A 26,651-nucleotide genomic window follows, 5' to 3' on the forward strand; every position below is an offset into this window, starting at 1 on the left:
AAGTTTGACAGACAGTTGTTTACTCAAAGACATTCATGTTGTTCTGTGTGGTGTATCTACGCTCTGGTGCTTTGGTTATCCGCCATCCCTACATAAAATATCAATAACTTTTTTAAACGCTGTCTGTGCTTGAAATCGATTTGTTCATTTAGTAGTGCAACATCTCTCATCGGGCAACTTTAAACATTAATGAAAAAATATTACATCTATCAACTACGGACAGCAGTAACAATTTACTCAAAGTTGATGTATGTCCATTTACAACGTCAGGACGTGAGTACAATCAACGGTAAATTTTTTTTTATAAATTATATGCTGTATAATATACAAACAAATGCGATTGTTTGGAGATGTACTGCTGAAGGCAATAAGGCCGAAATAATCTTATATACAAAAACGAAATATCAAACAGCATACCGTTTACTAATTCACGTGACAGTGATTCAGAGTTAAGCGATAAAGAGAAAAACGAAAATGAGATTGAAAATGAAGAGTTGTTAGAAGCAACTAGGTCAAAAGACAGGAAAAAAGTTTGCTGTTTTAGTTGTAGCTCACCAATATGCAATGACTGTTGAAAAAACGTTTATAGGAACTGTGTATAAAATTCTATTGGCTCTGTTTACTTCCTAGTTGAAGAAGTTTATAGTTCATATTATTTCATTGCTAAGGATCCTATTATTATAACCCATTAATAATTAGCGACTCAACAATTTTGTGCTAATAAAAACAGGTCAATTCTTTGTACATAGAATTTTTGTTACTTTAAAGTATTTATTTAAGAAGAAAACGTTTACAGTTCGTTGTAAGTCACGTTTCTCTAAGTATAATCACCATAAAATAATAATAACTTATAAGATTAAATTGATTATACGAGATTGTATAATTTTCATTCCTAACTACATGTTGCGGAAATTTTTAAGCTCCATTTTCTGAAAAATTTCGGAGCGGGCTATACTGTGTAAGATTTATTTTAAGGCAGCTGAGTTGAGACAGAAGACAGTATTGAAAACAATGTGTTCTGTACCGAAACTTGCTGACTGGTCACTGCTAAAAGGAATAAGACAGTAACACTCTGTGGACCAAGTTATACTGATATAGAAATAGAGAAAAGCTTGGGTGAAGGCGATACAGTGTCGGGTGTGAGAAAAGTCATCAGGCAGTATGAAGAAGCAGGGCTGACCGAAACTGCTCTAGGAACCTAGGGGAAATCGACAACTCTCCTTGGTCAATAAACAGATTTATAATCAAAAAAGATACACGAGCGGTACGCTCGTTACCTACACTGAATAATCAAAGAATGATTGTTGAGTTTAGCCACTGAGGATAACGATAACAAAGGCACAATGACAACAATATGCTTAGGTGTGCAAAGGGTTATATTTATCATTAGAGGATCGCCTAACAATTGAGAATATGTAGGATGGTTTAAAGGATCTTGCAATTCAAATAACTGAGAATAACATATTTTTGTATGCTCTAATTATTGGTCGAAATACACAAGTGGGTAACAGGAATTCACACTAAGATGACGGTAATACTGTGGGAACACAAACTTATATGGAAGACTGCATGAAAATTCGCAGTAAGTTGGACAGCTTGCAAATGCAGTATTAATGATTCCAAATGACAAACTTTAAACAAATGAGCACTTAAAATTGCATGCCAGGACAAGGAAGTAACGAGCTGCTTAGACTATCGGTCGCTCTACCGCAAAAAATCAGCGAACCGTGCATACATCAGCACCAGGCAATGGCCGGAAGGACCAACCGTACGGTGGCCACCAAATGTAGTTCTCCCTCCTCAACACTCTACTTTCATAAAACTCTCCATGGACGAGACGACACGATTTTATTTTGCCAGTTTGACGGACGAGAATATCGTTCATGTAATGAAAAAACAGGGGGAAGCAGCAGAAACTTTCCACTCCTGGTGTAAAAACTGCACATTGGTCGGCCTCTTTGAGCCAATCACGTTCGTGGGGCGACTCAATTCAAATGGATGTCAGCAATTTTGGGGCAAAAGCAACCGTCTTTCTCACGCTGGGCGGCGGGCACCGTGGCGTCTCGACCTTTGACATTCGTGCAGAAAAGGCAAAAAAGGCCGCAGCCTCTTCTGTGAAAATTGACCATCTCCATGAGGAGTCTCTTCTCTCTTAATGAATTTCACTGACTGCCGACAACAGAACCCAGAGATCACAACGGGATTGCACATTCTCAGGGCGAGAAACGCAAAGTCTTCCTTCCAAATCCACATGTCCAATACTCTCAACAAAATAATCACCAAATAGTGACAGAAGGCAGTAGATTATCGCGTAGTGGTATGTGACAGTAATGTCACAATTCAGTGGAACTCTTCTAAGTGTCCAGAATTGGGTCCATTACTGACGAGGCAAATCGGACATGTACTTTACAAAGATGTTTTCAGTCCATTCGGCTTAAGCGATATAGGTTAATCAAGATGGCACGTACACGTAATCCTGAGACTAGGAGTTTGTCGGCTTTGAAGAAGCGAGACACAACTGCTGCGAGCAACAAACGAAGATATCTCCTCCCGAGCCGTCCTGTTCAAGTTTTATTTTTAGTAAGGCTACACAAGCGCTCCAGATGCCACCAAGTCCAGAATCTCGTAATAGTAGAACAACTGAACTGTTTCTTCTCCATTTCGCTGTGACAGACGAATGTAGGCGTCTTGCGGAGACAAATGTTGCTAAAAACGCTGCCTTGTTAACCTCTATGGCCATCAGCGTATCTAAGGTGATAATTAAACATAAGTGCGCCGCCGCACATAGAATAATACTCTTAATTAGGTATAGACAAAAGGCTATATCTTACACTGTCCTCAGAGCTAATGTAAATAAACTCTATACATTACATTTGCAGCAACGCTTACGGAAGTATGCCACACTTTCTTAAATATTCAGCATACTAGTGCGTTAAACTGTAAACATCTAGATGTTCAGTCAATTACGTGATTCTGTTCAGTACACATAACATCTAGCAGAGAATGACATATCTCTGGAAAGATGTCCCTAAGATCGCACCTACACATTTGTATACTAGCTGTAACAGTACGAGGGTAGTCTGTCCACAGCATACATGATAGTCAATGAACATTAAGGCTTTCTAAAATAAAACATGTACATTTTAAGAGGAGTGGTTATTGTACAAGTGTTCAGGTGGTAAATGTTCATATTTTGCAAGCACAGTCATCGGAGAATTCTAAAATATCTCTCAAAAAATAAAGATTAATATAATGTTATCCACTTAATAAAGGGAGAAAATGGGAAACGCCGCTAGGTCCAGTTCCAGTTAGGTGATACTCTCACACTTAATCGTGGTAAAGGGCGAACGCTATAGGGAGCCAAACGTGTGCAGCGAGAAAATGAGTGCTGGTACAAGTGGTCTCCTTTCCCTTGAGCACCAAGAGGAAGTTAGGGGAATCTTTAGTTCTTTGGTTTAGAAAATGATTCAGAAGACAGATGAAAAGCGCTGGATATCAATTGCAAGAGAATGCGTAAGGCAAGAAGAAATAATTCCTTTTAAGACCCTTAAGGACATTTCCAAGTTCCATAAGCAGAACGGAATCAGAGCCCTGGATCCGGCTGAGGAGGGATCACAGCAAGACTGCATGTGAGAACTCTGCTTAACGCTGTATAACTATAAGAATTAGAGGAAATCATTAAAAATGATGAATCAGATCTGCAAGGTGTATCGGAAACTACATGGGATAGCATGGGAGATTTTTTATCAGATGGGTACGGAATTATTTTTGCTCAGAAAAAAGAAAAGAATCCTGGATCAAGTGTTGTAGCAAATTGTTCTAAAGACAAAATGGAAAAACAGTGTGGTTGATACCTACCATGCTGCAAACCATCCACAGTGCGAATTTGTTTTGGTAATGTGGGAATTTAAGAAGATGGGACCTGGATAAACTGAAAGAACCAGAGGTTGTACAGAGTTTCAGGGAGAGCATAAGGGAACAATTGAGGGATGCAGTAGTGAAGGCAGCAGAGGATCAAGTAGGTAAAAAGACGAGGGCTAGTAGAACTACTTGGGTAACAGAAGAAATATTGAACTTAATTGACGAAAGGAGAAAATATAAAAATGCAGTAAATGAAGCAGGCAAAAAGGAATACAGACGTCTCAAAAATGAGATCGACAGAAAGTGCAAAATGGCTAGAGGACAAATGTAAGGATGTAGAGGCATATCTCACTAGGGGTAAGATAGATACTACCTACAGGAAAATTAAAGAGACCTTTGGAGAAAAGAGAACCACTTGTATGAATATCAAAAGCTCAGAGGGAAACCCAGTTCTAAGCAAAGAAGGGAAAGCAGAAAGGTGGAAGGAGTATATAGAGGGCCTATACAAGGGCGATGTACTTGAGGACAATATTATGGAAATGGAAGAGGATGTAGATGAAGATGAAATGGGAGATACCATACTGCGTAAAGAGTTTGACAGAGCACTGAAAGACCTGAGTTGAAACAAGGCCCCGGGAGTAGACAACATTACATTAAAACTACTGACGGCCTTGGGAGAGCCAGTCCTGACAAAACTCTAACATCTGGTGAGCAAGATATATGAGATAGGCGAAATACCCTCAGACTTCAAGAAGAATATAATAATTCCAATACCAAGGAAAACAGGTGTTGACAGATGTGAAAATTACCGAACTATCAGTTTAATAAGTCACAGCTGCAAAATACTAACGCGAATTCTTTACAGACGAATGGAAAAACTGGTAGAAGCCGATCTCGGGGAAGATCAGTTTGGATTCCGCAGAAATATTGGAACACGTGAGGCAATACTGACCTTACGACTTATCTTAGAAGAAAGATTAAGGAAAGGCAAACCTATGTTTCTAGCATTTGTAGACTTAGAGAAAGCTTTTGACAATGTTGACTGGAATACTCTCTTTCAAATTCTAAACGTGGCAGGGGTAAAATACATGGAGCGAAAGGCTATTTACAATTTGTTCAGAAACCAGATGGCAGTTATAAGAGTCGACGGGCATGAAAGGGAAGCAGTGGTTGGGAAGGGAGTGAGACAGGGTTGTAGCCTCTCCCCGATGTTATTCAATCTGTATATTGAGCAAGCAGTAAAGGAAACAAAAGAAAAATTCGGAGTAGGTATTAAAATCCATGGAGAATAAACAAAAACTTTGAGGTTTGCCGATGACATTGTAATTCTATCAGAGACAGCAAAGGACTTGGAAAAGCAGTTGAACGGAATGGACAGTGTCTTGAAAGGAGGATATAAGATGAACATCAACAAAAGCAAAACGAGGATAATGGAATGTAGTCGAATTAAGTCGGGTGATGCTGAGGGAATTAGAGTACGAAATGAGACACTTAAAGTAGTAAAGGAGTATTGCTATTTGGGGAGCAAAATAACTGATGATGGTCGAAGTAGAGAAGATATAAAATGTAAACTGGCAATGGCAAGGAAAGCGTTTCTGAAGAAGAGAAATTTGTTAACATCGAGTATAGATTTAAGTGTGAGGAAATCGTTTCTGAAAGTATTTGTATGGAGTGCAGCCATGTATGGAAGTGAAACATGGACAATAAATAGTTTGGACAAGAAGAGAATAGAAGCTTTCGAAATGTGGTGCTACAGAAGAATGCTGAAGATTATATGGGTAGATCATATAACTAATGATGAAGTATTGAATAGAATTGGGGAGAAGAGGAGTATGTGGCACAACTTGACAGAAAGAAGGGACCGGTTAATAGCACATGTTATGAGGCATCAAGGGATCACAAATTTAGCATTGGAGGGCAGCGTGGAGGGTAAAAATCATAGAGGGAGACCAAGAGGTGAATACACTAAGCAGATTCAGAAGGATGTGAGTTGCAGTAAGTACTGGGAGATGCAGAAACTTGCACAGGATAGGGTAGCATGGAGAGCTGCATCAAACCAGTCTCAGGACTGAAGACCACAACAACAACAACAACAATGTGGCATACCACTCTACTTCTGACAGGTGATACCCTATGTGACAGAACCACCCTTTAGTTGCAACACTATGCAACTGTCTGCAAAGAAGATCTTACTCTATCTAATTACTATTTTGGTCCTAGTATTGAGACAGAAGTGAATGTAACGTAATGTATTCTCAACAACTCTAAGTACCTCCAAAATAATGTAATTGAAAAAAGGTTTATAGGGTCTAATTTACATTGAATTAAAAGGTGTCCAGTGTGATTACACGGATTTATTGTCGAAAAACGCAAGGGTGATATTCTCTAATAAGGAAGTTTACAAAAAGTGGTGCTGTGCAGTTGAGAAATTCAGGTATGGTCGGACTCCCTAACATAACGATATCTGATTACAGTTCGCTGGACTGACAGAGACAGTAAATGTCAAACTACGCGTTAGAGTTGTGTCTATGTGGAGCTATGATTGCTGCTGTTTGCAGAGGTGAACGGCGTACTCAGTGAGGAATTCACCTCCATGTAACTTTAAAAAATGGCTCTGAGCGCTATGGGAGTTAACTTCTGAGGTCATCAGTACCCTAGAACTTAGAAATACTTAAACCTTACTAACCTAAGGACATCACACACATCCATGCCCGAGGCTGGATTCGAACCTGCGTCCGTAGCGGTGACGCGGTTCCAGACTGTAGCGCCTAGAACTGCTCGGCCACCCCGACCGGCTGTAAGTTTAAAGTTACATGCCGTCGACTACGAGGTTATTAGAAACGAAGCGTACGGATACACAGTAGTAGAACTGGTTTTATACACATATTGAAATGTTCATTCTCTTTAACGTCACGAGACATCCGTAAGCTACGGTATACGAGAACAAAGAATTACGCTCCCATTTTTGTTTACAATATATGTTCTAAATATCATTTCTAGAAAACTGGTATGTTATTTTTTATATTAAAAACAAATAAATATACATAACTTACAACCTATTTTACACCCTTGTGCTACTACAAAGCAAGTTCGTCATTTGTTCTGTTCTGATAAATCAAACAATGAATGTGTAGTATTGATTCATCCAGTATGAAAAAGCGTTCTGATAATTGTTGTGACTGTGGTAATTAACATTAGATCGTTCTTGTTGAAGTGTAAATAATTGTTGCCAGGTCCTCCGAATTGCCGGAAGATCTGAGCTTGGTCCTCTGCATTTTCTAAACTGCCAGCAATGAAGTGGCTGATCTATACCCCAGTGGCGGCTCCTCACCCAACAGCAGCCTTAGTTCTCCATGAGCCTTCACCGCAAAATACTCCATGCAAAATTACATTACAGCCAACACCACGCCTAACCAGTGCCAGTCCTCTATGCTGTTCATTGAACTGGTCACTATGCCTCCTCAATGCAACGTTAGTGGCCTAACTGTATACAGTCCATAATTGTTATCAGTTAGATGAAAGAGAGACAAGCCCAAAGGACTAGCCACCTAGCGAGATTTCTACACTCCTAAACATCCCTAGGTCCACTGTTTCCGACGTATAGTGAAGTGGAAACTTGAAGGGACACATACAGCACAAAAGCGCACAGGCCGGCCTCGTCCGACAGAGACCGCCGACAGTTGAAGACGGTCGTAATGTGTAATAGGGAGACATCTATCCAGACCATCACACAGGAATTCCAAACTGCATCAGGATCCACTGCAAATACTATGACAGTTAAGCGGTAGGTGAGAAAACTTGGATTTCCTGGTCGAGTAGCTGCTCATAAGCCACACATCACGCCGGTAAATGCCAAACGACGCCTCGCTTGGTGCAAGGAGCGTAAACACTGGACGATTGAACAGCGGAATAAAGTTGTGTGGAGTGACGAATCACGGTACACAATATGGCGATCCGATGGCAGCGTGTGGGGGTATGGCGAATGCCCGGTGAACGTCATCTGCCAGCGTGTGTAGTACCCACAGTAAAATTCGGAGGCGGTGGTGTGGTGTAGTCGTGTTTTTCATGGAGGGGGCTTGCACCCCCTGTTGTTTTTCGTGGCACTATCACAGCACAGGCCTACATTAATGTTTTAAACACCGTCGCTTCCCAGTGTTAAAGAACAATTTGGGGATGGTGATTGCATCTTTCAACACGATCGAGCACCTGTTCATAATGCACGGCCTGTGGCGGAATGGATACACGACAATAACATTCCTGTAATGGAATGGTCTGCACAGAGTCCTGACCTGAATCCTATAGAACACCTTTGGGGTGTTTTGAAACGTCGACTTCGTGCCAGGTCTCACCGACCGACATTGATACCTCTCCTCAACGCAGCACTCCGTGAAGAATGGGCTGCCATTCCCCAAGAAACCTTCCAGCACCTGACTGAACGTATGCATCCGAGAGTGGAAGCTGTCATCGAGGCTAGGGGTGGGCCAACACCATATTGAATTCCAGCATTACCAATGGAGGGCGCCACGAACTTGAAAGTCATTTTCATCCAGGTGTCTAGATACTTTTGATCACATACTGTATGCGCAATTAAATAGAAGAACTGCCAGGAATAACAAATAAAAACAACAACGTTATCATAATGGAAACCTTTGACATTTGTGGAGCAACCACCACAATTCGAAGTCGTCTGGCGGATCTGGATCGGAAACATGGATAGTAGAGATGAAAGGCTACAAGAATTCTGTGAACACTATGAAATGGTCGTAACGAGCACACGTTTCAAAGTTCCTGACAAGATAATGAATACGTGGAAAGCACCAGGTTATAGTGATAAATACCAAGTAGAGCATATTCCAGTCAAACAAAAATACAGAAACCAAATAAAACGTAGTTGACGAAACACTGATACTGACATCAAAATTGAACACATATATCTATACGTGAGCGTGATATTACATTTAGAAACAGTGCGGTATATAGAAAGACTAAAGAACGACGATACAGCTGAAAAATTCAAAAATAAGATGGAAAAGACATATAAGGAACCTGTAAACTGGAAGAAAATCACATGTGTCACTGAAGGAGCGCTGATTCTCGCGATAAGAGGAAGGGCTGTATGTTACCAGCGGTTCCTCGTGAGGCAAAAATGAGTAACCATAAATAATTATTTTTAAAATACTTGTAGAGGGTGTTAATGGCTAAAAGTTTTGCAATGCATTTCTTTCATTGTATTCTTACTGCATAAAAATTTCGGAATGGGTTTCGACATGTCGAACTGGACTGTTCTCTTGTGAGACCTGCAGCGCTTCAGTGCTGCAAACATTAAAACTAAACAAAAAACAAAATTCCAATTCAAATGCCCTCACCATACCAGTTAGGTGTTAATATAACAAACAGCAATATAACAAACATTTGAGAGAATATTATATTACTTTTACTCAACAATATAGGCTTCCTCTTCTTTCTCCCCACCATCCTTATAGATGTCATTAGTCATCAGATGTAGAAATTCCGCGCCAATAAGAAAATCGCATTCCTTTTGGAATGTAAAAGTCCGTTATCGTTCTAGCACACTGTCTGTTTCTTACTTTGGTTTTCATTCCGTTTATTGCTTAAATATTCTTTCCACATTAGGGGACGAATGGGAGAAGCACAACAGCGACATCGTGACTGATAACTTGGGGAACACAGATGTCCCACCTCCCCGTTTCAGCTTACGGACAGCACCCCAGAATTCAGCCGGATCCGTTCTCTTCGATCCTACCTATGTATCGGTATTTATCAATAGCCTCCATTCAGCGTCAATTACTTGAATGACTTTTTTTATTAAACTTGGAAACTGTGATGCGAGATTGGCAACAGTCGGAATTCTCTTGTCTCTAACGCAAATTGGGTCAAGGGCCTCCAAATCTTTCAGAACATATCACTGAAAGGCAAACGTTTGAATATCCGTTGAGCACTTTCAATAAAAAATCCTAAGCACTGAAGTTTAATGTTCTTCGATTGGTCACAAGTCAGATCTGTATTTTCATCAATGTCCAACGAAACCTTTGCTCCTTAATACAATTCATCAAGAGACTGAAAATCGGTGGGATTTCGATACTGAATTTCTTTCAAGCAGGTTGATTCTAGATAATTTTTCTTCATGTAACATTCTAACATCATTTCCAATGTTGCCTCGACGTCACGATACATGGTGTGGACTTAAAGAGAGACTGGTTGAATATTAAGATTAAATAGAAACTCAAACAACAAAAACTTAAGAAAACGTCGTCTCGTAGTATTATCATGTGATTTCTGGAGAATTGTGTCGCTTGCCAGAAGTAAGTCGTTAGCCACAGCACTGTTTCAGTGAATCATATTGCCCAAGATGTCTGGATACAACCATATCTAAAGAGAGCCAGCAAGTGTGGCTGGGATGAAGTAACTTGTACAGGTCCGCTTTTACAAAGTTCTGAAACTCAGTTTACCAATACGTTTAGGGCTACACTGGAAATGTTTATAGCTATCCATCGCTAGGTCTTCTATGCTTCTAGGAACGGTTAAGCAAGCATAGGAGGCGCATAGCACAAATGAACGGCAAATGTATTTTATCACGAACAAATCTGGAATATCTTGCTTAAATAAAGTGGATAAGGTACGATGGGCCCCTAAGATAGCATTCGCTCCATTCGCTGCGAAACCAGTCATATTCCCTTTGTAAGGAATATTATTGCTGATATAATTCATCACTAGTAGCAGCAGTAAGTAGAATCAGTCCTAAAACGGTATTAGTTCTTTCGTTTCCTTCACGCAGAACAGGTACTGCCCAACACAGATGTTTTATGCATTCCTTATCTGTTGATTCATCAATAATGAGGCTAAATTTATTTGTCTTAAGCGTGTCCATTAGTTTCACGAAACCTGCCATGCCTGTAACACTATTTATGATTCCAGCTACTTTTCTTCCGCCACAATGAATATGTTTTGCTACATGTGAGTCACGACATATTGCCTGTATGAGTTTCAGTAAATGTTCAATAACCCGAAGCGGTAAATCATGCTCTGCAACAAAATTAGCAAGCCGAATTTCACTGGCCTAAACTCTGTCATATGATCTTGAGTTGCCGCAACTGATGACATATCGGTAAGTTTAGTTTGTCTTTGCTGGGCACCACAGTTACTTACGTGCTTCTTATCACTGGCGTGCTTTACCACACAACTTTTCTTAGATGTAATTTTTAGATCATAATCATATGCAGACCATTAGGCATTATAGGAACATTTCTTGCTGCTTCTGAGTCAACCTCTAAACACTGTTTCTTTTTCCCACTGGGGATTATACACTGAATCGCCAAAGAAACTGGTATAGTCATTCGTATTCAAATACAGAGATATGTAAACAAGCAGAATATGGCGCTGCGGTCTCCAACGCTTATACACTCCTGGAAATGGAAAAAAGAACACATTGACACCGGTGTGTCAGACCCACCATACTTGCTCCGGACACTGCGAGAGGGCTGTACAAGCAATGATCACACGCACGGCACAGCGGACACACCAGGAACCGCGGTGTTGGCCGTCGAATGGCGCTAGCTGCGCAGCATTTGTGCACCGCCGCCGTCAGTGTCAGCCAGTTTGCCGTGGCATACGGAGCTCCATCGCAGTCTTTAACACTGGTAGCACGCCGCGACAGCGTGGACGTGAACCGTATGTGCAGTTGACGGACTTTGAGCGAGGGCGTATAGTGGGCATGCAGGAGGCCGGGTGGACGTACCGCCGAATTGCTCAACACGTGGGGCGTGAGGTCTCCACAGTACATCGATGTTGTCGCCAGTGGTCGGCGGAAGGTGCACGTGCCCGTCGACCTGGGACCGGACCGCAGCGACGCACGGATGCACGCCAAGACCGTAGGATCCTTCGCAGTGCCGTAGGGGACCGCACCGCCACTTCCCAGCAAATTAGGGACACTGTTGCTCCTGGGGTATCGGCGAGGACCATTCGCAACCGTCTCCATGAAGCTGGGCTACGGTCCCGTACACCGTTATGCCGTCTTCCGCTCACGCCCTAACATCGTGCAGCCCGCCTCCAGTGGTGTCGCGACAGGCGTGAATGGAGGGACGAATGGAGACGTGTCGTCTTCAGCGATGAGAGTCGCTTCTGCCTTGGTGCCAATGATGGTCGTATGCGTGTTTGGCGCCGTGCAGGTGAGCGCCACAATCAGGACTGCATACGACCGAGGCACACAGGGCCAACACCCGGCATCATGGTGTGGGGAGCGATCTCCTACACTGGCCGTACACCACTGGTGATCGTCGAGGGGACACTGAATAGTGCACGGTACATCCAAACCGTCATCGAACCCATCGTTCTACCATTCCTAGACCGGCAAGGGAACTTGCTGTTCCAACAGGACAATGCACGTCCGCATGTATCCCGTGCCACCCAACGTGCTCTAGAAGGTGTAAGTCAACTACCCTGGCCAGCAAGATCTCCGGATCTGTCCCCCATTGAGCATGTTTGGGACTGGATGAAGCGTCGTCTCACGCGGTCTGCACGTCCAGCACGAACGCTGGTCCAACTGAGGCGCCAGGTGGAAATGGCATGGCAAGCCGTTCCACAGGACTACATCCAGCATCTCTACGATCGTCTCCATGGGAGAATAGCAGCCTGCATTGCTGCGAAAGGTGGATATACACTGTACTAGTGCCGACATTGTGCATGCTCTGTTGCCTGTGTCTATGTGCCTGTGGTTCTGTCAGTGTGATCATGTGATGTATCTGACCCCAGGAATGTGTCAATAAAGTTTCCCCTTCCTGGGACAATGAATTCACGGTGTTCTTGTTTCAATTTCCAGGAGTGTATAAGACAACAAGTATCTGGTGTAGTTGTTGGATCGGTTACTGCAGCTAGAATGGCAGGTTATCAAAATTTAAGTGAGTCTGAACGTGGTGTTGGGGCCGGTGCACGTGCGATGGGACACAGCATCTCCGAGGTAGCGGTTAAGTGGGGACTTTCCCGTACGACCATTTCACGAGTGTACCGTGACCATCAGGAATCCGGTAAAACATCAAATCTCTGACATCACTGTGGATGGCAAACGATCCTCCAAGAACGCGACCAACGAACACTGAAGGGAATCGTTCAACGTGACGAAGTGCAGCCATTCCTCAAACCGCTGCCGATTTCAGTGCTTGGCCATCGACAAGTGTCACACCGTGCGAACCAGCCGGCCGGTGTGGCCGAGCGGTTCTAGGCGCTACAGTCTGGAACCACGCGACCGCTACGGTCCCAAGTTTGAAACCTGCCTCGGGCATGGATGTGTGTGATGTCCTTAGGTTAGTTAGGTTTAAGTAGTTCTAAGTTCTATGGGACTGGTGACCTCAGATGTTAACGGGGCCAGGGATTTTCTCTGCATGATGACTGGGTGTTGTGTGATGTCCTTAGGTTAGTTAGGTTTAAGTAGTTCTAAGTTCTAAGGGACTGATGACCATAGATGTTAAGTCCCACAGTGCTCAGAGCCACCTCAGATGTTAAGTCCCATAGTGCTCAGAGCCATTTTTTTGAATGTGCGAACCATTCAAAAAACATAATCGATGTGGGCTTTCGGAAGTGAAGGGCCACTCGTGTACCCTTGATGACTGCTCGACACAAGGCTTTATTCCTCGCCTGCACTCGTCGACACCGACACTGGAGTGTTTACGACCAGAAACGTGTTGCCTGGTTGGACGAGTCTCGTGTCAAATTGCATCAAGCGGATGGACGTCTATGGGTATGGAGACAACCTCATGAAGCAATGGTTCCTCCATGTCAGCATGGGACTGTTCAAGCTGGTGGAGGCTCTGTAATGGTGTGGGGCGGATGCAGTTGGAGTGATATGGGACCCCTGATACGTCTAGATACTACTCTGACAGGTGAGACGTACGTAAGCATCCTGTATGATCACCTGCATCCATTCATGTCCATTGCTTTGGGGGATTACAGCAGGACAATCCGCACCCCACACGTACAGAATTGCTACAGAGTTCTCAGTTTAAACACTGGCCACCAAACTCCCCAGACATGAACATTACTGAGCATATCTGGGATACCTTGCAACGTGCTGTTCGGAAGAGATCTCCACCCCCTCGTACTCTTATGGATTTATGGACAGCCCTGCAGGATTCGTGGTGTCAATTCCCTCCAGCACTACTTCAGACAATAGTCGAGTCCATGCCACGTCGTGTTGTGAAACTTCTGCGTACTCGCGGGGGAACAACATGATATCAGGCAGGCGTGGCAATTTCTTTGCCTCATCAGTGTATTTCGTAGCATATTTTACCTCTTTGGGCACTTTCACAGCAGATTCTGAATCAAACTTTGAACTCATATCTAAATAAGCACAGGACTCCGTGACGTCGCACAAGCTGCTAGTGTCACCTGATAACAGCCACGAATGGCCCACCCCTTGCACGCGTTTTGTTGCCCGCATGCTCTTTGTTGAATCGGCAAAACCTTATACACACCACCTGGGATGCGTTTGTTTCTCATGGCTTTGCAGGGCCTTGTGTCCAAACAGTACTGTAGTAGTACAGCGATAGTAACTGTTAACGCGATGTTTCGTTGTCACCAAAGTGATAGGTATATCTCACATAGCAAAAAATGGCTCTGAGCACTATGGGACTCAACTGCTGTGGTCATAAGTCCCCTAGAACTTAGAACTACTAACCTAAGGACAGCACACAACACCCAGCCATCATCTCACATAGCAGCATAATACGCTATCGACGAAGCAATAACGGATGATTTCGGGAGATTTATACAAAATTTTGTACTTCCTGGAATAATTCAAACAAATTGGATGGTTTTCCGATAATTCGGAGGACCTGGAAACAATTATTTACACTTCAACAAAAACTTAATCACCACAGCCGCAACAATTATCAGAACGTTGTTTTCGTACTGGATGAATCAATGCTACACATTCATTGTTTGATTTATCGGAATACAATAAATGACGAACTTGCTTTGCAGTTGCACAAGAGTTTAAAATAGGTTGTAAGTTATGTATATTTATTTGTGTTTAATATAAAATATAACACATCAATTTTCTAGAAATGATATTTAGAATACATATCGTAAACAAAAATAGGAGCGTAATTCTTTGATCTCGTATACCACAGCTTACGGTTGTTCAAATGGTTCAAATGGCTCTGAGCACTATGGGACTTAACTTCCGAGGTCATCGGTCCCCTAGAACTTAGAACTACTTAAACCTAACTAACCTAAGGACAACACACACATCCATGCCCAAGGCATGATACGAACCTACGAACCTGCGACCGTAGCGGTCGCACGGTTCCAGACTGTAGCGCCTAGAACCGCTCGGCCACCCCGGCCGGCAGCTTACGGATGTCTCATGACGGTAAAGAAAATTAACAGTTCAATGGGTGTATAAAACGAATGCCACTACTGTGTATCCTTGCACTTCGTTTCTATTAACTTCGTAGTCGACGGCATGTAACTAAATTTCCTCCTTTGTAGCAGCCATAGTTTCTAGCTGTAGCCGGTCTTTGAAAAGGGGTAGGCGTGTCTCTTTAATACATCCGAACAACATTACAAAGTTGCTGCTATCATAGAATGTTACCAGAGTGATGTAGTTCCTGATGTTCTTCGTAGGACTACGTCAAAAGCGGTTGTGTCGTTGAGAGAAAAGTTTAGTCACGTAGCTTCTGTAGAACGACATGCAGCGCAATGTAGAACATTTTGTATTCTTCACTCTTCTTGATTTATAAACACATGATGGTTCGCAATAAACATCGAGTTCTAGGTCGTCTTTCTTCTCATGGTTGAAGAGATCACTTTGAAGTTGTACGAGCACGAGGGTGACTGCAACTTAAGAACCTTACTATAAGTAACACATTTTCATTATTTCTGCGAAACTACCTCGAGTTGTTACGGCTTCAACGTGTCCACTGCATTTAAAGAACTATCAGCTTCTCGCTGTTGTTGACAGTGATAATATACCTAACTACAGGGTGTAGTAAACAAGTGGCAGCTTTGTTTCGAACTGCTTATTGTGCTGCTATGAGATTACTGTGGTGCCATTAGTTTTCTTTCTTCTTATCGTCATGATATCATCTTATGTAGAAAAGAGTCGACTGATTCTTCCTAAAAAAAAAAAAAAAGGTTTAAATGGCTCTGAGCACTATGGGACTTAACATCTGAGGCCATCAGTCCCCTAGAACTTAGAACTACTTAAACCAAACAACCTAAGGACATCACACACATCCATGCCCGAGGCAGGATTCGAACCTGCGACCGTAGCGGTCTCGCGGTTCCAGACTGACGCACCTAGAACCGCTCGACCACACCGGCCGGCCGATTCTTCCTCCTGTTGTTCCTTATGAAGATATATTTCTATGTGTACAATACGTTACTGAATATGCTAGGTTTGCACAACAAGAACGCTTGTTCCTTGTCTGATAAATTTGTCATAGTGCACTTTATCATTTAGATTCTTTCCTTGACAAAGATCGGATTGTTTAAGATGGAGGATGATTTTGAGCGAAAGGAAAAACTTTGTTTGCAAACCAAGCAAACTGTTTTGGTGCAACTGCTGTGTATCGAAATTTCCTCTTGCCATTTGAATTCAGTATGCTGATAGTCGAGTCGTACTCCGATATTCTGCATGATATTTTGCATCGATCTTCAGATTTTTTCAGATGTTGGAAAAATAACTGTGTTTTTATAACGTTTGTACGATTAGAACAGTAGACTTGTGTGTAAGTTACGACAGCTATGTGTCACTGATCTGGATGTTGCTATTAATGAGTATTAGGATTACAAGGTTTTGAATTTTTCCTTAAATTTTGAACATGTGTGTCTCTTTTTGATTTTTGATGTGTATATTGACGGGGAATTATTTTGCTTTGCACAGTCAGCTATGGTTAATGTTTTACCCATAGGCTAGTGAAGTAATTTAGGATAAGTTTGTCCTTAGTGTGTCCCTTAAAAATCAATTGTCTTAATGTTTGGTTCCTGACTATAGCGTAACATCTGCTCCAAGTTATTTCTTTTCTTCTCGGCTTTGGTACCATATCTGTAGCAACCACTCACTGGAATCTTACACTGAGTCGATAAAAGTCACGGGACAACGACATGCAAATATACAGATAGCTGTAGTATCGCGTACACCAGCTATAAAAGGGCAGTGCATTGGTGGAGCTGTCATTTGTAGTCGGATGAGTCATGTGAAAAGGTTTCGGACTTGATTATGACCGCACAATGGGATTTAAAATAGTTTGAACGCGCAATGGTAGTTAGAGCTAGACGCATGGGACATTGCATTTCGGATGTCGTCAGGAAATTCAGTATTCCGATATCCACAGTGTCAAGAGTGTGCCGAGAATACCAAATTTCAGGCATTACCTCTCACTGCGAACAAAGCAGCGGCCGACGACCTTCACTTTAACGACCGAAAGCAGCAACATTTGCGTAGAGTTGTCAGTGCTAACAGACAAGGAACCTGTGGCGGAAGTGGTAATGGGCTACGGCAGCAGACGACCGACGCGAGTGCCTTTCCTAGCTGCACGGCATCACCTGCAGCACCTCACACGGACTCTTGACCATATCGGTTGGACCCTGGAGGACTTGAAAACGGTGGGCTGATCAGATGAGTCCCGATTTCAGTTGCTAAGAGGGGTTCCAGTGTAGCGCAGACTCCACAAAGCCGTGAACCGAAATTGTCAAAACCCATTGTGCATTCTGGCGGTGGCTCTATAATGGTGTGGGCTGTATTAACATGGAATGGACTGGGTTCTCTGTTCCAGTTGAATCGATCATTAGCTGAAAATGGTTATGTTTGTCTGTTTGGAGGCCATTTTCAGCCGTTGGTGGACTTCATGTCCCAAACAGCAGTGGAATTCTTATGGATGGCAATGCGCTGTGTCATCGGGCCACAACTGTTCGTGAATGGTTGTAAGAGCATTCTGAACATTTCAAGAGAATGATTTGGTCACCCAGATCGTCCGAGGTGAATCTCTTCGAACATGTATGGGACACAATCGAGAGGTCAGTTCGTGCACAAAACCCTGCACCGGCAACGGTTTCAGCAGTTATGGGCGGCTATAGACGCAGGATGGATCAATATTTCTGCAGGTGACTTCCAACGATTTGTTGAATCCACGGCCCGTCGAGTCGCTGCACCACGCCCGGTGAGAGGAGATCCGACACCATGAGGTATCCCATGGCTTATGTTACCTCAATGTGCTTATACAGGATAGGTTAGTGTTAAATGGTCTGATACATTTCTTCCCTCCTCCTATAACCGAAAAATGCATGTTGTAGTTTTATTATTTGCTTTAGGACTTATACACTACTGGCCATTAAAATTGCTACACCACGAAGATGACGTGCTACAGACCCGAAATTTAACCGACAGGAAGAACATGCTGTGATATGCAAATTATTAGCTTTTCAGAGCATTCACACAATGTTGGCGCCGGTGGCGACACCTACAACGTGCTGACATGAGGAAAGTTTCGAACCGATTTCTCATACACAAACAGCAGTTGACCGGCGTTGCCTGGTGAAACGTTGTTGTGATGCCTCGTGTAAGGAGGAGAAATGCGTTCGCAAGACAACAAACATCTGCACGAACAGTTCGACGACGTTTGCAGCAGCATGGACTATCAGCTCGGAGACCATGGCTGCGGTTACCCTTGGCGCTGCATAACAGACAGGAGCGCCTGCGATGGTGTACTCAACGACGAAGCTGGGTGCACGAATGGCAAAACGTCATTTTTCGGATGAATCCAGGTTCTGTTTACAGCATCGTGATGGTCGCATCCGTGTTTGGTGACATCGCGATGAACGCACATTGGAAGAGTGTATTCGTCATCGCCATACTGGCTTATCACCCGGCGTGATGGTATGGGGTGCCATTGGTTGCACGTCTCGGTCACCTCTTGCTCGCATTGACGGCACTTTGAACAGTGAAGTTACAGTTCAGATGTGTTACGACCTGTGGCTCCACCCTTGACTTCAAATGGCTCTGAGCACTGTGGGACTCAGCATCTGTGGTCATAAGTCCCCTAGAACTTAGAACTACTTAAACCTAACTAACCTAAGGACATCACACACATCCATGCCCGAGGCAATGAATACCCGTTTATCATCTGCATTTCTTCTTGGTGTAGCAATTTTAATGGTCAGTAGTGTATTTCTGCTGTTATGTCAGTTGATTGCTGTATGCGCTAAATCGTTTCTGTGTTGTAACAGATTCACTTTCATCTTAGCGAAAGTTTCAGAGTAAAAATACGATTATTTGTGCACTTGCTACCGTAACTGCGTAAGTAATCATCTGCATATGCGTGTAAATGGATTAAATAATGTGCACAGATTTTCAGAGATATCACATTTCATTGTATTCAACAAGTGGATGAAAAGATCATATTGTAATGGTATCCTGTCAATGTGAGGCCACAGGTATCCTAGTAATTCTTCTCGTTTGCTCTCTAAGATAACTGCTTGGTAGTGAGTTCGTAATGTGAGCACTTATTAAGACCAAGGTCAGTTTATAAACTGGCAGGGAAAAGCCACCAAGAACCAGTAAGAATAATACACGTCATATCTTAAAAAAATGCACTTATGGCGTTGCGGATGTCACTGATGTTGAACGTAAGGATGTATTTCTTTAGTGTTTATCGCAGATACCGGGACACGTTCACATATAACGGAGATTACAAGCCTAATGATTTTTCCTTAAATTTCGAAAAGAAAAACGGAGAATGCTTAGTGGGTCGTTTATGACAGCAGTTGGTATTACTGCAATAGTGAGACCACATATCACATAAAATAATTAAGTGTTTCACAAGCTGCGACAAGGTGGCGAATTGAACAGTGACCCGGAAACAGAATAAATTTCCTTTACTTCACATCTATGATCACAAATTTTTGTCTGATGGCGTAAAAATTTGTGACCATAGACGTGAAGTAAAGGAAATTTATAATTAAAAGTTCTCATTTCCGGGCATGTAATCAGCGATCAATGAATTGTTTGCCCACTATTTAAAACCCAGAGCATCAGGCATCGCTATATGCTTAGAATAACTGCTTCGAAACGATTTTTCTCATGGCGTTTTAGTTCACAGACCAGCAAAACTCTGGTCATAGGATATGATGGACAGGAAGGATGTGAGGAGTGACAAGAAAGTGGTGGACAAGGGCTATTAATCTGAGTGAATGCAGTGTTTGGTGGATAAAAACTGAATGGAATAGTCATCTGTAAGAACTGAACAGCGTTGATTCATTGCTGCATTGGGAGAAGAGCGTACAGATAGCTTCTCTCTGTACAGAATCGAGGCTCGTCGGCTGGGCGACGACTACGCAGTGGCGACCCTGGAGAAGTAGGGCGGCAGGCCGTAGAGCGGCGCCGAGTAGCTGTAGAGCCAGCGCGGGCCGCGGTAGACGGGGTGCTCCGGGTCCACCTCGTCGCGCCACTGGCCGACGGGCAGGTAGATGTCGCGCGAGTCCGCCCACTGGCGGACCACCGGCGCCACCAGCAGGTCCTCGCCCAGCAGGTACTCTGCAAACAAAGGCCAGGTGGTGTGACGGCGCCAGCTCCCGCAGGGTTGCCAACACTTGCAGTAGATGTTACACAAGCGCGTCTCGCAGGCTCCAGTGCGACTACTGTACTAAGACATACAGAGAGCGTCATAAACGACTTTACGACTTTGGAATGATATCACTGATAACCCAAAAGATTATGACCACTGCCTACGTGCCCTCAGCGCTAGGATTTCACCCGGAACAAGTCCCGCCCATTCACCCCCCTCCATGCCCATCCACAGTGTAAGGCCCTCCCCTAAACAGCCGCCAGTTCCGCAAAATGGAAGAAGCTACATCAAAGTTGTTATCGTCACAGTCCAACACATATTAGACTGTGATGAAATTCAGTAATGATAAGAAATATTGCTTCTGTATAGTAATATAATATGAATGTACATTATTAGAGAAATAAAAATATTTATAGAGAATTGAGGGTATCGCCAGCAATAGAAAACAAAAAATAACGTAATGTTATTTAAGGGCAATAAGGACAAATTTTCATTAACTAATTCACTTACTACAATACGTCTATTCGAGGGAAACAGCAGAGCAAACATACAATGCGAAAACAATGGTCTTGAGTTTGTAATGTCGGTAGTAAAGCCATGGATGCAGTCGAATAACTCTGTTGTCTAACATCAACGTTATATAGAAATAAGTCAAACTCGTTTTGTTTATGTAGGCCCTCATAGTAGCTCACGAAAATTAAAGAATATAATAATGCCATAAAGTAGAAATGCCCTTTGAAAACAGTAAGATATTTGCTTATATGACATATTTCGTTAGTATTTGCATGGGTAATGCGTGAATTTTAACTTGTAAATTCTTCCAATGCCATACCTGCGCGTTATAGACGAGGTTATAAAGAACTGTGGCTGTTTCTGTGTGATTAGTGTCCTATACGCTGTTGCAAACGTCTCAGGAAAATAATCTGTCGTTATTCTTTGTCCTGTCTGTTTTTAACCAAAAGATTTATTAATTTCGTAAATGTCATTCAAAACATTTTTTAAAAATAGTAATGATGATGTGTATATTTGTCACAGAGCAGTTATGGAGGAAATAAATGCTGCAGTCTCCAGAATGAGATTTTCACTCTGCAGCGGAGTGTCCGCTGATATGAAACTTCCTGGCAGATTAAAACTGTGTGCCTGACCGAGACTCGAACTGCCAGTTTTAATCCGCCAGGAAATTTCATATCAGCGCACACTCCGCTGCAGAGTGAAAATCTCATTCTGGAAACATCCTCCAGGCTGTGGCTAAGCCATGTCTCCGCAGTATCCTTTCTTTCAGGAGTGCTAGTTCTGCAAGGTTCGCAGGAGATCTTCTGTAAAGTTTGGAAGGTGGGAGACGAGATACTGGCAGAAGTGAAGCTGTGAGGACCGGGCGTGAGTCGTGCTTTGGTAGCTCAGCTGGTAGAGCACTTTCCCACGAAAGGCAAAGGTCCCGAGTTCGAGTCTCGGTCGGGCGCACAGTTTTAATCTGCCAGGAAGTTTCAAATGCTGCAGTGTTTCACAGCTGTAAAACGTCCTTCATGCTGTGCTAGTTCTTCTCCACCCCTAAATCTTTGCAGCAAAACTACCCAGTGAATAACACGCAAGAACAGCTTGGATCGATCTAGCAAGAACAAAGTAATTTTGTTGCCGTTTGGAAGTATAGTGAACATTGGTGCTCCTTTCACATGTACTGTCTGAGTTTTGAGCCTTAAGTGTCAAGTATACTGTGGTTCCTCTTTCTCCAAGCAAATTATTCTTTGAGGGTAGGTTTTTCCTGTTTTGGCTGTGGGTGCTTTTTCGCACATAGAAGTATGTTTCTTCATAGGATGTTCATCTGAATACTGAGTTCTCGTATTTAAAGAATTCAGTGCTAAATTGTTCTCTCTTATGTTTGCCGTGGAAGTACCTGGCACAGTTGAAGCCAATTGTGCGCGTTTTTTGTAACGTGTCTTTTAACTATCTGGCAGAATTTAAGACCTAGAAAGATATTAATTTAACATTCACTCTAAGTGCAGCCGAACGCGGTAAAGCACGTGGGCCAACTGAAACGATGCCCAGGCGCCGAACAAAGACCGGCAAAACCGGGGGTGAATGGACGGGACTTGTTCCGGAGGGGTGAGTAGGCGGGACTTGTTCTGGGTGAAATCCTAGCGCTAACGATTCCTGCAAACAAAGGCCAGGCGGTGTCACGGCGTCAGTTCCCACAGGGTTGCCAACACTTACACGAGCTCCAGTGGTTGCATTGCAATCGCGGTACTAAGACATACAGAGAGCATCATAAAGGACTTCACAACTTTGGAATGATATCACTGATAACCCAAAACATTATGACCACTGCCTACCGCGACGTTGGATGCCGCCTGGTGGCGTTGTGAGCACGTGGCGGGGAGCAGACGCGGATGGCCGGTCACCCTAGCGAAGATATGCTCTTCAAATGAAAAAATCCATTGAGATCAGAGACTTTGACAAAGGACAGATTATTATTACCCAGAGCCTGTGAACGAGTGTCTCGAAAACGGAGAAGCTGGTCCATTGTTCACGTGTTACTGTCGTGAGCATCTAAAGAAAGAGGTAGAAGGAAAGTGAAACTTTCGCCAGCCGCTAAATTGTTGGACGTCCACGACTCTTCACGGAACGTCGGGATTGGAGACTTGTCTGCTCGGTAAAGTAAGATACACTACTGACCATTAAAATTGCTACACCACGAAGATGACGTGCTACAGACGCGAAATTTAACCGACAGGAAGAAGATGCTGTGATATGCAAATGATTAGCTTTTCAGAGCATTCACACAAGGTTGGCGCCGGTGGCGACAGCTACAACGTGCTGACATGAGGAAAGTTTCGAACCGATTTCTCATACACAAACAGCAGTTGACAAGCGTTGTCTGGTGAAACGTTGTTGTGATGCTTCGTGTAAGGAGGAGAAATGCGTACCATCACTTTTCCGACTTTGATAAAGGTTGGATTGTAGCCTATCGCCACTGCGGTTTATCGTATGGCGATATTGCTACTCGCTTTGGTCGAGATCAAATGACTGTTAGCAGAATGTGGAATCGGTGGGTTCAGGAGGGTAATACGGAACGCCGTGCTGGATCCCAACGGCCTGGTATCACTAGCAGTCGAGATGACAGGCACTTATCCGCATGACTGTAACGGATAGTGCAGCCACGTCTCGATCCCTGAGTCAACAGATGGGGACATTTGCAAGACAACAACCATCTGCACGAACAGTTCGACGACGTTTGCAGCAGCATGGACTATCAGCTCGGAGACCATGGCTGCGTTTACCCTTGACGCTGCATCACAGACAGGATTGCCTGCGATGGTGTATTCAAGACAAACCTTGGTGCACGAATGGCAAAACGTCATTATTTCGGATGAATACTGGATCTGTTTACAGCATCATGATGGTCGCATCCATGTTTGGCGACATCGCGGTGAACGCACATTGGAAGCGTGTATTCGTCATCGCCATACTGGCTTGTCACCCGGCGTGATGGTATGGGGTGCCATTGGTTACACGTCTCGGTCACCTCTTGTCGGAATTAACGGCACTTTGAACAGTGGACATTACATTTCAGATGTGTTACGACCCGTGACTCTACCCTTCAGCCGGCCGAAGTGGCCGCGCGGTTCTGGCGCTGCAGTCTGGAACCGCGAGACCGCTACGGTCGCAGGTTCGAATCCTGCCTCGGGCATGGATGTGTGTGATGTCTTTAGGTTAGTTAGGTTTAACTAGTTCTAAGTTCTAGGGGACTAATGACCTCAGCAGTTGAGTCCCATAGTGCTCAGAGCCATTTGAACCATTTTTTCTACCCTTCATTCGATCCCTGCGAAACCCTCCATTTCAGCAGGATAATGCACGACCGCATGTTGCAGGTCCAGTATGGGCCTTTCGGGATGCAGAAAATGTTCGACTGCTGCCCTGGCCAGCACATTCTCCAGATCTCTCACCAATGGTGGCCGAGCAGCCGGCTCGTCACAATACGACAGTCACTACTCTCGATGAACTGTGGTATCGTGTGGAAGCTGCATGGACAGCTGTACCTGTACACGCTATCTAAGCTCTGTTTGACTCAATGCCCCCAGGCGTGTCGAGGCCGCTATCACGGCCAGAGGTGGTTGTTCTGGGTACTGATTTCTCAGGATCTATGCATCCAAATTGCGTGAAAATGTGATCACATGTCAGTTCTAGTATAATACCCGTTTATCATCTGCATACCTTCTTGGTGTAGCAATTTTAATGCCAGTAGAGTAGATGGTGATATGTGGCATCTCTGCCGAAAGAGCACAATGCTGGTGCACGCACGAGTGTTTCGGAGCACACTGGTCGTCGTACATTGGTCAAGATGGAGCTCCACAGCAGACCATGTCTACGTGTTTACGTGCTAGCTAGCTTCATCGTCAATTACTATTGCAGTGGCCGCGGGACAATCGGGATTCGACCGTCGATCAATGGTGAAGTGCCGGCTCTTCGGGTGAATCACATTTTTGCTACACCAGGTCGCTGTCGTCTCCACAAACGCCGGCATCGAGGTGAATGGCGGCTCCAAACGTGCAGCGCGCCACAGACGGAGGCTGGTAGGGGCAGTGTTATGCTGTGGGAAACGTTCTACTGCGCTTGCATGCGACCTGCATTCCTCCATGTCTGATGTCTTCCCTGACGGTAACGTCATCTGTCAGCAGTATAAGTCTCTGTGTCTCGGAGCCAGAGTCGTGCTACAGGGGTTTGAGGAACATTATAGTGAATCCACGTTGAAGTGTCGGTGACCAAATTCGTCTGATGTAAGCCCTATGGAACCGGTCTGGGTCGCTATTGGGCGCCTTCACCGCGTACGCAAATCAACAACCCGTTATATTGGCGAATTACATGACCTGTGCATAGAAATCTAATGCCACATACCTCCACAAATCCACGATCAAACTGTCGTATCCCTGATACGCAGAATCAGTGATGTATTTTGTTTCAAAGACAGACAAACAATCATGCAGGTGCTCTTAATCTCTATTGGGTCATCAGTACAGAAATTTATTGAGATAATTACAGAGTAGGTAGATGTGTCATTCTGTAGCAAACAATATCGAATTCCACATGAAAGCGTCAAGGGTCATTCTGATTCTATGTGACTACCATTTGTGATGTGGGAAACATCCCACCGGTAATCAATTTCTTCCCACTCTCGTTGCAGCGTAGTTTCGATTTTTCTGGTCGGTTAAATTGTTTTATACGGGAGGAACATACACACGCTCTTTAATGAAACCCTAGAGAAAGAAATCCAGTGGTGTCTGGGAAACGAGGTCGCCTTCACAGTCAATCTACTGACCGGGGAAGCGTTTATCGAGGAAACCGAACTTCCGTGAGGAAATGAGGCGGTGCACCATATGGCTGGTAGTAAACCATCCCATCTTGGTCATCTTTATCGATCCGTGGAATTAAAAAGTTTTCAAACATACCCAGACACACAATACCAGTGACAGTTTTCTGCATGAAGAAGGAAGGACCATAAACTTTCAATTTACTAAGGGTAGAAAATGCATTAACTTCGAGGCTGTCAGGGTTGCATTTTGATATTCGTTGTACAGTTGTTGCAGTGTTCGTTTCACGAAACCAAAACACACAGGCCACCTCTGCCTGCATTGCTTCATCACTAAGTGCAGTCCTTGAATGCGTATTTTAAGTTTTGGAAACGGATGAAAATCGGTTGGGGCGAAGTCAGGATGATCGATGACAGTGAACCCAAAGCGTCGGATTGTTGCAGATGATGCAGCGCTCAAGTGTGGTCTCGCATTGTCGTTCTGAAGCAGAGAGTGCTTCATGTGTGGACGAACTCTTCGAATTGGAAACTCGATTACTGCACGCTGTTCGTCAGCGCCGACATAGTTACGTTTCACACCACCACGTTACATCCTACAATTCGAAGCGTTCTAGCAACGGAGGGCAGCAGATATGTACATATGAAGAATAAAGACGTAGAATGTCAATAACATTTGTTTTATTTAAAAAACCCCAAGAGTTTTCAAATAAAAAATTCGGAGGTATTTCTTTTCAGGACTGCCTCATAGAATGGTTTGAGGAAAACTTAATGGACATGATGGTGCTACAGTGCCGACCCCCCCCCCCCCCTTCCCTCCTTCTCCCTCGTAGGTAACCTGACCTCAGTCTTCCAGACACAGCTAAAGCGCTGGAGAGACATCCGATTATCTTACCGATCAACCGCTGCTCCTG

General features: G+C 43.8%; 1 protein-coding gene across 1 annotated transcript in view; it reads right to left on the reverse strand.

Annotated features, from left to right (window-relative positions):
* Positions 1-20,107: 20,107 nt before the first annotated feature.
* The window catches only part of LOC126199295 (myogenesis-regulating glycosidase-like), a 39,216-nt gene continuing 32,672 nt past the window's right edge, over positions 20,108-26,651 (reverse strand). The window contains exon 6 of the mRNA XM_049936120.1: positions 20,108-20,407. Within this exon, the coding sequence (XP_049792077.1) occupies positions 20,205-20,407 (203 nt within the window). The 3' untranslated portion in view covers positions 20,108-20,204. The remainder of the gene's footprint in view (positions 20,408-26,651) is intronic.

This window comes from Schistocerca nitens, chromosome 8 (genome assembly GCF_023898315.1).
Source record: "Schistocerca nitens isolate TAMUIC-IGC-003100 chromosome 8, iqSchNite1.1, whole genome shotgun sequence".
NCBI lineage: Eukaryota > Metazoa > Arthropoda > Insecta > Orthoptera > Acrididae > Schistocerca > Schistocerca nitens.